Here is a 13,479-nt window from a genome sequence, read left to right on the forward strand (position 1 = left end):
GACCTCCCACCAGCCCAGCCCTGCCACCTTGCCCATGGGCACTCGGTGGGGGCTGTCCCTGTGAACCTGTACTTGGAGCCCTTGTGCCTCAGCCTTACTACGGTGCCAGCATGTGTTCAGCTGACACTCAATGCTCTGGGAGCCCCTTGTGTAATGCCTCATACACGATAAACGCTAGAAGATAAATGCTAGGGCTGCGATGGTGGGTTCCAGCCCCTGGCTGGCATGTCAGAGGTGAGGTCAGGTCGCAGAGAACCCTGCCTCTGGCTGTACAGAGGCCCATGTGACTCCCAAAGACCCTAAGTCTTTCCATGGGCCCACATCACCCCTTACTCCAGGAGCCAGTCCTGGAACGCACCTCACTTCTGCAGAGTGGGGCTGCGTGAAATGGAGAGAGCACTGGTTGGGACTCAGATTTGAATCTGGGGTGCCCAGCGTGCTTCTGAGTGCAGCCCAGAGAAGCTAAAGGCCTCCCCACGGGGCTGGGTAGACACGGCAGGAAAGGATGCATCCTCTCGGGCAGGCCGCGTGGAGGAGGGAAGAGACGATGGGGCTGTGACTGCTTGAATCCAGCTGGGGGAACGCGCCCCCTCACCAACCTGGACTCAGCTTTCCCAGCTGGGAAATGGGTTGTGAGAACTGAGTGAGCTCACGGTACAAACTTTCTGAGGCACAGATCCAGGCTTGGGAAACATGTGTCCCTCACTCAACCCTCTCTCTCCTTTTGGCTGTCTTAATCGTCTGTTGTCACTTACTTTGGAGTCAGCAAAAACGTATTCCTTCCGCAGGGTCTTCTCTTTCTCTGTTTCCACCAAAATCACCAGCTTGTTCAGAAACTTCTGAGACTTGATGAGCTGCAGGACTTAAGAGAAACGGAAGCTCACTTATTCATTCACCCACTCCCACCCAGTACGAACAGAGTGGCCACTAAATTCTGGCTTGCGTCCATTTCTTTCTTTCCTGTGATTCCAGAAAAAATATGTTTTTACATGGTGACCCCCATGCACACAAATTTGCATGTATGCGTGACTACAACACAAGTTTCATGAAAAAACATTCACCTTCACTCTCTACAAAATCACTTTTCCATAATGTCCTTCTTTGTTATTTTCTATGCCCAAACTTCTTTATTAAGAACAAAAGACACTGATCAGACCTAGGGGGTGCCAGATAAAATACAGGATGCCCGGCTAAGTTTCGGTTTCAGAAAAACATTAATTTTACTGTAAGTATGTCCCAAGTATCGCATGGGATATACGTCGCTAACATTTCATGTGCTGTTTATCTGAAATCCAAACTTCACTGGGCGGCCTGTATTTTCATTTGCTAAGTCCGGCACCCTTGGTTATGTTCCTAAGTGGATTCTGAGACCCTGAAGATGAAGGATACTATCTACAGACCAGAGAGACTTTGGCCTCAGGGGCTCCTGAAATGGACACAGGCTGCCGGGTGGAGGCGGGAGCTGATTTGATGGGAGCGTCCACAGCGTTTTTCAGGTGCCTCAGAGGAGCCTACCGGCCACACACGGAAAGAGCCGCTGTACGGCACTGTCACCCCGCCGCCGGGGCCAAGGAGCTCAGGAGGCTCGGGTGCTCTCCTCCCGTGTTCTCCGTACTCTGCTGGGATCTCCAGCGCTGTGTGGCCCCGAGGTGCCCCCTCCAGGGGACTCGCAGCAGCCTTGCTCTTCCCACTGACCTCTGGCCACACCGGCGACTGTCACTGGCCGGCCCCCCCACCGGGGCTGGCAACTCAAGGCTCTGTCCCCTCTGCCCTGCCTTCTGCTCCTGTTATTCTGGATGTTTTCCTTCACAGCCCTCAATCAGTAGCTTAATCAGCACATTGATATACAGGGTGGGCAAAAGTAGGTTTACACTTGTGTGTATGCAAAACAGAGTTTACTTATTTATTTATTTTTAATATATCTTTAGTGCTCGCTTCGGCAGCACATATATTTAATATATCTTTATTGATTTCAGAGAGAGGAAAGGAGAGGGAGAGAGAGAGACATCAATGATGAGAAAGTCGTTGATTGTCTGCCTCCTGCATGCCCCCGACTGGGGATCAAGCCCTCAACCCGGGCTTGTGCCCTGACCGGGAATCAAACCGCAATCCCCTGGATCCTAGGTTGATGCTCAACCGCTGAGCCCCGCCTGGCCAGGACAGAGTATATTCTTGTGTAATTACTATTCATTAATTATTGTATTATTTTTCATATGAACAATTGTAATCCTACTTCTGCCCCACCCTGTATTTATTTGAGTGTCTATGGGCCACTCAGTGCTCCGGAATGTAAATTCCATGCAAGGAAAGGCCCTGGATCCCCAGCACCTGGCCCACAGTAAACATCTGGTGTGCGAACATCTCCCATTTTACTGATGAGTTTACTTGCTGGTGCAAAGCCTCAGGTGCTCCGAGGGGCTCCTACAGGCTAGGCTCTCTCCTAAGGAGACTTACATGCAGATTATCCACTTAATTCTCATCATAATCATTTTACAGAGGAGGAAACTGAGGCCCAGTGTGGTTAAGTTGTCCAAGGTCACACAGCTGCTAAGAGGCAGAGTGGGGATGTGAAATTTGGACAGTTTGGGTCCAGAGCCCATGCACTTGAAACTCTCTCCGAGTCTCTGTTACACTTAAAGATGCTGCCTGATTCAGGCCACAGTCCTTACACACGCACGGCCCTGGACCAGGCCCTGGGAGGTGACTGTGCATGAGCCTGGCCCCCAGTGGGGAGGAACCCATCACAGAGCTGCCACGTTACCCCCGGGTTTGGAGGAAGGAGGCGGAATGGACTGGGAAGGCCTCGGGAAGGCAGGGGCACGTGAGGTGGGCCTAGAGCTGGGTGGAGGGTTCCACAGGCAGGATGGGGGCGGTGGGTGTCCTAGCACAGGGGTGGCATGTGCCTGGCAGGACATCAGTAAGGGCACCAGCAGATGAGAGCATTACGGGCGTGAGGGTCTTACTTTTCTTGTGGCTATAGAACTTGTCCTCAGCACCGTCCTTGGACTTCTTAACGATCAGCTTCCCACACTCCACGTCCACTTTGAGCTGCAGTTTCTGGGGAAGTGCCAGAGACTCGGACTTTACCTGTGAGGGGCAGAAGGAGCAGGAGGGGGGCGGGGAGGGAGGGGAGGGAGAGCGGGGAGAGATGTCGGTCATCTCGCCTCTGTCCAGGCTTTCACGAGGCCCTCGTCTGTGTGGCTGGACAGCCCTTGGCCAGTCCAGCCTCAGTGTCCCATACTGGGCCACCTGGATTCTATTTCCAAGCCTCCCTCGCCAGCGCCACACACCCAGGTTTCCACTGGGAGTCTCGAGAATTGCTGAAACGTGGCAAGGAACCTGGCCAGTCCCCTGTGTGCACATTAGCTGCTCTGCCAACGGGTTTGGGGGAGGAAACAGATGAACTACTGGAAAATTGTTCATTCACTGCCTAGTTTGACAGCACTCATTAATCTGATGTCATCTATTTCCAGGAAGGGTTTTATTATCAGGCTTAAGCCTTGTTTCAATTGAACATTGACGGATAAAAATTAGGAGAGAGACAATTGCCATGCTCAGAAGATAGAAATATATCCGAACCCAGGATCTTCAGGGCTAGAAAGGACTTTGGGGAGAAGGGGGGGTACATCTTGGGACATCTCGTTCTGTGTTTCTGAATGTGGGACCAGGGCTGAGATGGATGCACCAGAATCTCTGGGGATAATTAAGAAAAACAAATTTCTGGGCTGAGCCTAGGGATTCTAACCCCTCACTACGAGGGAAATGGTGGGATTTGTCTCTTTCTCCTAATCCCCTCTTAAGGGACTTTGCAGCCAGTTTGGCGGCCCCATTTGATGTCCCTCGCTACCCCGCGTTAGAAAGGACAAAGTTGAAGTCCTCTTGGGCCGAGAGGCTCTTTCCTGGGGCACCTCCCCATGAAGGAGGTCCCACAGGTTCTTTGGACACCCATCCCAACGTTGAAGCACCTCCGCAGGTGGCCCCGCTGACAGCCACTCTCAGTCGCTGTGCTCCTTGACCTTGCGCAGGTGAGCCCAAAGCCCTCCTTCCACAGGGACCAGAATGTCCCCCAGCCTCCAAACTGCAAAGCACAAGGGCACAGCCACTCACCTCAAAGGTGACTGGAGGGATGAGAGAACGCCGGTGGGGAGACTCGAGTCCCTCGTGGAGCAAGGCCTTGACCTGGGGGCGTAAACGCACAAAGCCCTTGAGGCTGGGAGGCGAGGGGAAGACAGCATCCTCTGGGGCAGAGCCCAAGGGGGCGCAGAGCCTGCACGGCTGGGCACTCCCTGGGAGAAGAGGGGACCCCCCCCCAAGTACCTTCTCTTCAATAGAGGACAGCAGACTTGTCAGTTGGCTGAGCTTGGTCACCATGCTGATCGGATTGGCCTCACCAGGCACCTGGGAGATGAGATGAGCAAAGAAGGGCACGTCCACTGAGCGCCGGCCACCGAGAGGTGAACTCCGAGCGCCTTCCATGCCTCATCTCAGTTCATCCCCCCAGCGACCCGGAGGCACTGTTACTATCCCCCTTTGCAGGTGAAGAAGTCACCTCAGATGTATCAGGCCATTTTTTCTCCCCTACAAACCTGCTTCTTCCAGAGCTTCCCCCTCACCCACCCATTTGCTCCAACGAAACTCCTCGCTCGGCCTTGAGCGTTACCTTCCTCCTCCTACACCTACTGCATCGCTGCTCCCGCTCTGCTCCCCAAACAGAGCCACCCGCTGCCCACAGCCCCAGGCTCGCTGCTTCCCGCGCTTGGGAAAGTTATCCCAACTCCTTGCCCTGCCCCAAGGCCGTGTGATCCAACCCCCAGCCCCAGCCCCGCTCAGCCTCACTTCCAATCCGCCCATGGCCTTGAGCGACACCTCCCGAGGAACACCCAGGGACATGATTCCACCTGGGAAGGCCGCCCCCAGTCACTCAGGTCTCAGATCCACGGAGAGGTCTTCCCTGACCACACTCAAGTAGCCGCCAGGCCGCCCCTATCAGATCACCCCGCTCTGTTGCCTGTCAGCCACCACGGTCATTTATTTGTCCCCTGTGTGTTCCCCCTGCTGGAAAGCAAGCTCCGCGAGAACTGGGACCGTGCGTGCTCTGTTCGGTGCTGCCGCCTTGGTGCTCGGAACAGTGGCCAGCCAGGGAAGGTGCTCAGTGCAGTTGTTCAAGGCATACGTGGGGCCCAGAGAGCTGACGTTACTTGTCGGGAGTCACACAGCTAGTAACAGCAGAGCAGGACTCGAATCCCGTTGGCCTGGCACCAAGTCCACGGTCTCAAGCATTTATCCCCAGAACAAACATTTCTAAAGCATCTATTCTGTGCCAGACGGGCTGCCAGGAGCTGGAGGCATAGGGTTAATAAGACACCCCCGGCCCTCCTGATGTAGGCTGAGAAAAGCAGACACGTGCATGGTTAACCTGAATACCAAGCAGAACAGAATGAGGGTTATCGCCAACCAGGTGACGTCTCGTGACCCCACCCCTTGCTTGACAAGTCAGCCAGGCTACGCTTGCTTTTGACCTCAATTTTCCACCCAGCCACGTTACAGACTATTTCTGCCATGAGCAACCAACCATCACTTCCGTCACTGCCACCTGCAGCACTGCCACCAGTCCCCTCCCCACCACGGCCACTGTCACCTCCATCGCACCATCACTATCACCTCCAACCACTAGCCATCACCCGACACACTATCAGCAGCAGCATCACATCTGTCAACACTTTCTCCAACTGCGTTAGTCACTGGATGAGACAGTTCGGGATCCCCTTGCTCTAAGGGCTTGCTCACGAAAGCCTGAGAAGATAACCGGTTTCCACCCCTCATGCTCCCTCTGGGATGCTTGAAAAACTACCAGCTTGCTCCCTGGGACAGTCACCTGGCAGTTTTAGGCTGGTGACTTCCCCCCTCCCTTGCTGAATCTGGGTCTTTTGGAGCAGGTTTGGCAAAAACAAACTATAAATGAAGTTCCCGACAAACGGGGGGCGAGTTCTTGGGCCGGGAGGCGTGAGAACAACGCTGGAGCTTTGTCCGTATGTCTGGCTCTTCCTCGGCGGGACGCACACGAGGACCGGATGAGTTCTCACGCTGTGGGCAGCGTATTTTAACATATTCACTCATCGAAGCTGCATGTGTATTGATTCTTATAATCCTTATTCTGCAGATGGGTAAGTTGAGTCAAAGTGGTGAGTCAGCTGGTCCAAGGTGACACAGCCGGTGTGCCCCTGAGATCTGAATGCAGACCTGGCCCAGCGGTTCTCGGCTGGTGGCAGTTTTGCCCCCAGGAGACATTTGACAAATCCGGAGACATTGGGGTTGTCACAACTGGGGAATGCTAATGGTGTCCCATGGGTAGAGGCCAGAATGTGTTAAAAAACAACAGTGCACAGGACAGTCCCCCACAATAAAGAAACGATCCAGCCCCAAATGTCACCAGCCTGGCAGTTGAGGGCAAAATTCACAGCATCCGCCCAGAAGTGGGCAAATTGGTCTGAGTGCCACCTGCGGGTCTGAACAAACTGGCGAGATACTTCACTTGGCTTTTCAGTTGACTTTTCAAAGGAGGGCGTGGGTTCCAAGATTAATGACTCTCCTTTCTCACACAGGGCGGACCCAGGTCTTTCCCCAACCTTCGGGCCAGCAGCCGTTTTAATAATGTTACATTTTGTACCCCACCGGCAGTTCTCAAATAAATTCCACACGGGGGTCCAGGGGTCCCCATCTTGCCTCGCCCACCTAAGGGCAAGGGGGGGAGGGGGACAGAGCTCTGTGGTTCTCACCCTTCACCCCACAGCATACTCTGGTGGTCCAGCAAAGTCCGGGTGGGGTAGGGTGGGGTTCCCTTCAGAGCCTTCAGGACACTGGCTACCTCGATCCCCCCCCCACCCCCCCCCAGTTTATCAAACTCATCTTTCCAACCCCCAGGCCTTTACCTGAGCCCGAGGACGGAGGCCCGGGGAGAGCTGCTGGTCAAACAACCTCTGCAGAGACTCCAGGGAGGGAAGGGTCCGAAGCACTTCTCTGTGGGGGGACAAGGCGAAGGTCACAGGTTAGTGAGGACCAGCAGAGGCATCCCTGCTCCATCTGGAGCCCCATCTGGTGAAGGCAAGAATCCTTCCAGAAGAACAAGCCTGGGAGAAGATCCAGGCCTGCCCAACCCCCCCAGACCTCCACTCCTCCCCATCCCACACCCCCAAACTGGAGCCTGGATTTGCAGACCTGATTTACCTCTGGCCTGTAGAAAATTTGGATCTAGAATCACAAAACTACTTTGAAATCACTTAGTAGCCCAAGGTTCCAACATTTACTGTAGATAAAAATTGCACCTATGCCCAAGTGTTAAAAATGCAAATTTCAGGGCCCCAGCCTGATTTGGTCCAGAATCTGCATTTTAAACGCGTGCCCCAGGGGCTTCCTGGGCTGCCAGTCTGTGCCTCCTGGCGCGAGTGCCCCCTCCAAGCTCCGTGGACTCGAGAGAGGTTTTCCTTGGTCTGATCCCTTGACCAGCCAGTACTGGGGCTCTATGGATTCTTCGTTCCCATCTCATCTTTTTCAACTATTTCCATATTGTTTTAAGCATGGTGGGCAGACAATTTTGATGTCTATTTTTCACTCGCTTCACCAAAAACTGTTCATGTTTTTGCATATTTAACATTCTAGAGGTTTCCAAATAATGGAGGAAGTTGGTTGTAGATATTTGGGTTATTTTGAGATCTTGGCGATCCTAAATAAAGGCTGCTTTGAACAGCTCTGTGCATATAGCTTTTCCTGTCTTATTTTCAATGACAACTTAAGGATAAACAGAGATTACGGCTCCCCATCAATATTGCCAAGCCCCTGAGAGATGGTACCAACGGCAGGGCCATCGACACTGTCCCAGCCCAGATGCGCTGCTGCCTGAAGTCCTTCCACTATTTTCTTTTCTCTCTCTCTCAACATCGCATTTCAATACTAATGAATTGATTCGCATATCTTTCATTTCTAATGTCATTAAGTATTTTTCTACAAGGTTGATTGCAACCCTATTTCTCTTCGTACAAACTGTTCATGTCCTTTGTCAGTTTTCTGTTGGGAATTTTGTTGGTACTTTTATACATTGGTAACAACTCTTCACATATTGTTTTGCTTTTTATTTAACGTAGCTGTTGTATTTTTCCCCCCACTCTGTAATTTTCATCCTAGGTGGGCTGGATTTCATTATAAAGTGATTTGTAATTTTTTATGGTTCTATTTTTCATCTTTTCCTTGGTAGTTTTTTGTTTACCTTAGTCAACAATTTATCATCAGTATTTACTAGTGAGTGATAATTTGCTCCTTTTAAATTGGTCTCTCACTCTTTCCTTTTCTTTTTTGAAAATATGTTTCTATTGATTTTGAGAGAGGAAGAGAGAGAGAGAAACATCTATCGGTTGCCTCCTGCACGCTCCCTGCTGGAGATCTCGCCGGCATGGGCCCCGACCGGGAACAGAGCCAGTGACCTTTTGGAGCGTGGGAGGGCACTCACCCACTGAGCCACACCAGCCAGGGAGGCCTCTCACTCTTCTGAAAGTTACGTGTTGCATGGGTGCTTTGTGGACCTGCTGCACTCTGTGCCCCACACCTACCCAGGGAAGCTATCACTGTGTCACTTTCTTCCTTAACTCAGCTGTGATTTAGGAAATGATCTAAACAAATCTAGATGGTCGGGTGGTTGTGGCTAGTTCTGCTATTTATTTCTGTTTTAATTTATTTCTGTGTTCTGGGAGTCAGAGATGAACACTTCTCTTCGGGTGTAGTCATATCCAGCTGCTCAGTAAGCTGCTGGTTCTTGTTTTTAGGACCACCAGCACTCAAAAATTCGGGGTGGGGGTGTGTGTGAAATTGTTGGATCCTTTCTGAAGCAGAGGCACATGATCAGTGCTATTGACCTTGAATGACATCTAGGTTGAGTTAACCCCAGGTCAGTAGCGTTCTCCTTGGAGATACTGCTTCAGAATTTCTACTGTATTGTCAGAGAGCATGAAAAATTTTAAATATTATAATTTTTGAAAGCAATGTGGCTGTTCCTAAGTATTTACTTTCTGCAGTCGCCTTCCCTTGAGGCTTAGAAACATTATAAGAAGAGGTGTAGGGATTGCTATTTGGTTGTTCTGTTAATTGCATCTTTGTGAGGTTTCTTAATTCCTGGATTTAGCTCCTTTAAAAGCCTGGGGGGGAAAATGCTTCTTTCATACATCTAGTCGTCAGTTATGCCTCGCGTTTTCCTGCTTCTTCCAGAGCCCATCCTACCCGCTGGAAGTGGAACCTCTGGGCCCTGTTTGCAAAGGCTCAGTTTTTTACCCTGCACCCTTTGCACCTGCTTACTTAGCCCTCTGAGTTTTCTCTACATATTCCCCTGACACTGGGCTGTTTTGTGATTTGATTTTCAAATTTGATTGTCAAATTAAGCCTTCGTTTTTCCAGCCTTCAGTGAAGCAGTTACAATGATGGTGAAGTATTTCTGTTTTGCTTTTGTTTATTAAAATCTTTACCCCGTGCCCACTTACTGTTTCCACACGCTGACATTTTATTTTAAAATTCCACTTGCATTTCTCCATTTCAAGGGTTACCAAGTATTTCCAGACTCTGGGGACTTTACTCTTTATTTCTCTTTTTTCTTTGGATAAGTCCCTGTCTCGTTCTAGAAAACCTAACCTGGGGTTGCAGATCTTCCTGGAGCTGCCGAAGTTCTTCATTTCATACCCGGGTCCTGACACCCTAACGACTTTTGGCGGCGGAGGCTCTCGCCCTGCTGCTCAGGCCTCAGCTCCCTGCCACCTTCCCATTCAGGGCGTCGGTGTTGTGCCAGGTGGTGAGAGTGGACGAACCTGGTCACCTTTGGTATCACCCTCAGACGCCTTTCCGGCACGTCCTCCTGCACCTCACGGCTAAACGTCCAGCCTGTGTCCCCTTCTTGCAGTGACCTTACCCCACTGTCTCCCAGCTTTAAGTGCCAACTGTATGCCAATGAGTCCCAATGTACCCCCAGCCGTGAGGTCTCCCGGGCTCTAACTTCTAGCATAAACCCTTGGTTGACGGCTCAGATGGCGGCATGCCTCATAGCACCCCAAGCCGACAGTAGCCCAGAGAAAGACCCCCCACCCCAACCCCAACCCCTCCACATTGACTTCTACCTTTCCAGTAACTGGTACCACCATCCACTCAGCTGCTCCCCCCAAAAACCTAGGGGTCCCCCTCATGGTCTATTCCTCACTCTGCATCCAATCAGGCAGCTCTGCCACCCACCCACACACCAGGGCACACCAGCTCTCGGTGCCCACACCCCTCCAAGCCCTTTGGTTATTTAACTAACGTCTATCAGCTGTTTCTGTTGCCAGGCACTGTCTCCAGCCCGGGTCCCAGCAGGAAGCAGACAGACAGAGCCGCCTGCCTCTGCTTGCGTCCTTCGCGGGCCACCATCACGCCACAGCCGCAGCAGCTCCCCCTGGCCTCTTGCTCTGGGTCTGCCCCCTGGGACCCATTCAGGCCCGACTCAGGTCCCGCCACAGTCCTCTAAAATCTCTGTAGGGCCTTGTGAGGTGGACGTGCGTGGCTCTGCCCAGCACTGCCAGATAAATCACAGGATGTCCAGTTGAACTTGAATTGCAGATACGCAATGGATAATCTGCTAGCATAAGTATATCTCAATATTGCATGCTATATACTTATACTAAAAAAGCATTTGTGGTTTATCTAAGATCCAAATTGAGCTGGGCATCCTGTGTTTTATTTGCTGCATCTGGCCACCCCATGCCTGCCTCTCCCTGACCTATGCTCTTTCTCTCATTGAGTTCCAGCCGCACAGCCCTTCTGTCTGTTCTTTGGAGGCCTGCCTCATTCCTGCCTCAGGACCTTTGTACTTGACACCCCTCTGCCGAATCACTGGGTGGCTAGCTCCCTCTTGTCACCAAGATGCCAGCTCTGTCGCAGCCTCGGAGAGGTTTCCTTGACCCCCCCAAGGACTCTGGCACCTCTCCCCCTCAATGTCTCTCCATCACTTCTCCTGTTTTATTTCATCATGATGCCTACTAAAATTATCTCGTTTATTTACAGGCTTAATCTACTATTGCGCTCCTCACTACACTGTCAGTTCCAACAAGGCCTAAAGAGCAGGAACCTGCGCGTTATGTTTATTGCTGTAACCCAGCACCCAGAACAGAGATCAGACGCTGTCTTCCAGACATCCCTGTGAATGAATAAATGAATGAATGAATTGAACTGAATGACTGAAGACCTGTTCCAACCAAAGCGTCTTAAAAACTACAAGTTTATAGTTAGTTTCATGGAACAGCACCAGCAGGGGTGGCAGGGAGATGGAAAACATAATTTTATTCCTAAGATTTTCTAAAATTCCATCTCTCAGTTAACCATTCTCCAAGTCTGCTATTATTTTGCCTATGAAGGTGAAGACAGATGGGGGGGGCATCATAGTGTCTCTAATTCTAACTGGAAGGTGACTGCTCCGTAAATAAACGCGGGGAACAGCTAGAAGCCAAAGCAAGCGTTTTCCGCCAGCACAATGCACCAGGGGAAGCAGGCACCTTGGGGCAGCTGCTGCCCCATAAGGTGAGGTGCCAGGACCCAGGTAGCAGTGAGGTGTCGGGGACATGGCCCACGGGCCGAGTGACTGGAGAAGCTTAGTGGAGAAACTTAAAGGTATATTTTCTTCTGGACAGAGAAGCAGCAAAGAACGGGAACTCCACTGGAGCCGAAATAAAATGTCACCAGTCATGAAATTGTTTGTTAAAAAGAAAGTGTCATGCGTATAAGTTTTCCCTGGTGATAAATGAATAGCAACAGCTTCCAGTAGAAAAGTATCTCTATGTGGGAAAGTATAAATGACGGCTCTAGGTCCTGTTGGAAACCGGATTAGTGGAAAGCCAATTCATTGAAATTAAACCTGACGGGCCAGTCTGCTGAGTGCTCGATTTGTCAAAGAAATTATTGGTTAAATTTACCAAATGTACGGATTGTACTTTTAAGATCTTGAAGAGGAAAGTTCAGTTTGATTACTGATGATGAAAGATTCTTTGTTGCATAGTTACTAAGCTAAGATGGAAATGCATCAGAGAAGCTGACAAGAGAGTTTCGAAACTGCTGTATCTGTAATATAATAAAAATCAGTATAGGCCAAAAAAAAAAAAAAAAAAACCTCACCCACACGAAATGCGATTTTTTCCAACCAAAATGTTGACTTTTCATTTATGATGGGATTGCTTTGGCTCCTTGTGATTTCTTTCAGATGTTTTTATTTTCTATTTTTCAAGCTTTTAAAACAGCATTAAAAGGATTCTTCTGCTAAGTTTTTTCAGATGGCAGATCAGCCTGAATTTTGCACCTCTAACAATTAAAATGTAATTAAACTTCAAATTAATTTTATGTGAATGAAATTAAAACATAAAATTTTTAAAAAATCTAAATGAAATTGGAATTTTTACCAATTGGTCATTCGATGAATTCAATATCAGAAAATTGATATTTTGGTGAATGGCTGAAAACTGCCATCTCTGGCCACCTTGGGCCATCACCACCCACACAGAAAGGGGGCTGGCTTTCATCTAGTTCCCCTGGTGTCCTATGTGCTTGTCCAATGTGCCCACTGCTGCAAGAAGGAAGACCAGCCCCGAGGGCTTTACATGCTGGACCCTGAGCAAGTGTGAAAGGCCCGCAGAAAGTCCTGCCGCCCCTCCCCATAGCGACCCGCCTCAAACGAACTTCAGTTAAAAAACACGCACGAAAAACCAAAACAGCGCTATAGTTCAAATGCCACGAAAACAAAGCCTGAAATAACCATGGAGATCCCTAAGGCAGCTGCCCAACTGTCCCGAGTGCAGCGGCGGGTCTGCGTGGCCAGAGGGAGCCGGGCCCGGGAGCTGCCCCGCGTCCTGCCCCGCGTCTGCCCCGCATCCGCCCCGCATCCTGCCCCGCGTCCTGCCCCGCGTCCTGCCCCGCATCTGCCCCGCGTCCTGCCCCGCGTCCACCCCGCGTCCTGCCCCCGCCCGCCGGCCGTTACCCGTAGAGCTCCCTGCACAGCAGCACCGTCAGTTTCTTCAGGTTGGGGAGGCTGCTGGAGCCCGTCTTCACGAAGTCGGCGTCCAGGGCGAGCTGCGTGCTTAAATAGTCCTGGATGGCTTTCAGGTGCTCTTCCGGGAGCCTGAAAAAGAGAAACAAAATGCTTGTCCTGTCCCTTAGGCCGCAAACACCAGGACTAAGGAGAAGAAATCCGCGTTCTCAGAGTCTCCTGCTAGACTAGGTCCTTCGGGGCACCCTCTGGGCGCCTGGACAGTCCCCTAGTCTCCCGGAGGGCAGAGAAGCAGGTTGCAGAGAGATGAAGGGTTTGGCCAGGGAGGGGCCCTGGTAACCGGCGCATAAAGGCTTTCCCCTAAGCCAGTAATTGGAAGGGAGAGATACTGGGAGATGTTATCCCCTAAAAAGAAGGTGAAAACAGCTTGGGAAACGTCCACT

The 13,479-nt window shown here is 51.0% G+C and overlaps 1 protein-coding gene across 1 annotated transcript in view; it reads right to left on the bottom strand.

The window, feature by feature from the left end:
• Window positions 1-13,479, bottom strand: part of INPP5D (inositol polyphosphate-5-phosphatase D) — an 82,046-nt gene that overhangs the window by 24,295 nt on the left and 44,272 nt on the right. The window contains exons 5-10 of the mRNA XM_081142005.1: window positions 13,028-13,168; window positions 6,930-7,017; window positions 4,318-4,398; window positions 4,108-4,179; window positions 2,964-3,087; window positions 756-862 (exon numbers count right to left, since the gene is read on the bottom strand). Coding sequence (XP_080998131.1) covers window positions 756-862; window positions 2,964-3,087; window positions 4,108-4,179; window positions 4,318-4,398; window positions 6,930-7,017; window positions 13,028-13,168 — 613 coding nt within the window. The remainder of the gene's footprint in view (window positions 1-755; window positions 863-2,963; window positions 3,088-4,107; window positions 4,180-4,317; window positions 4,399-6,929; window positions 7,018-13,027; window positions 13,169-13,479) is intronic.

The sequence above is a fragment of the Miniopterus schreibersii genome (assembly GCF_964146895.1).
Source record: "Miniopterus schreibersii genome assembly, chromosome: 7".
Taxonomy (NCBI): Eukaryota; Metazoa; Chordata; class Mammalia; order Chiroptera; family Miniopteridae; genus Miniopterus; species Miniopterus schreibersii.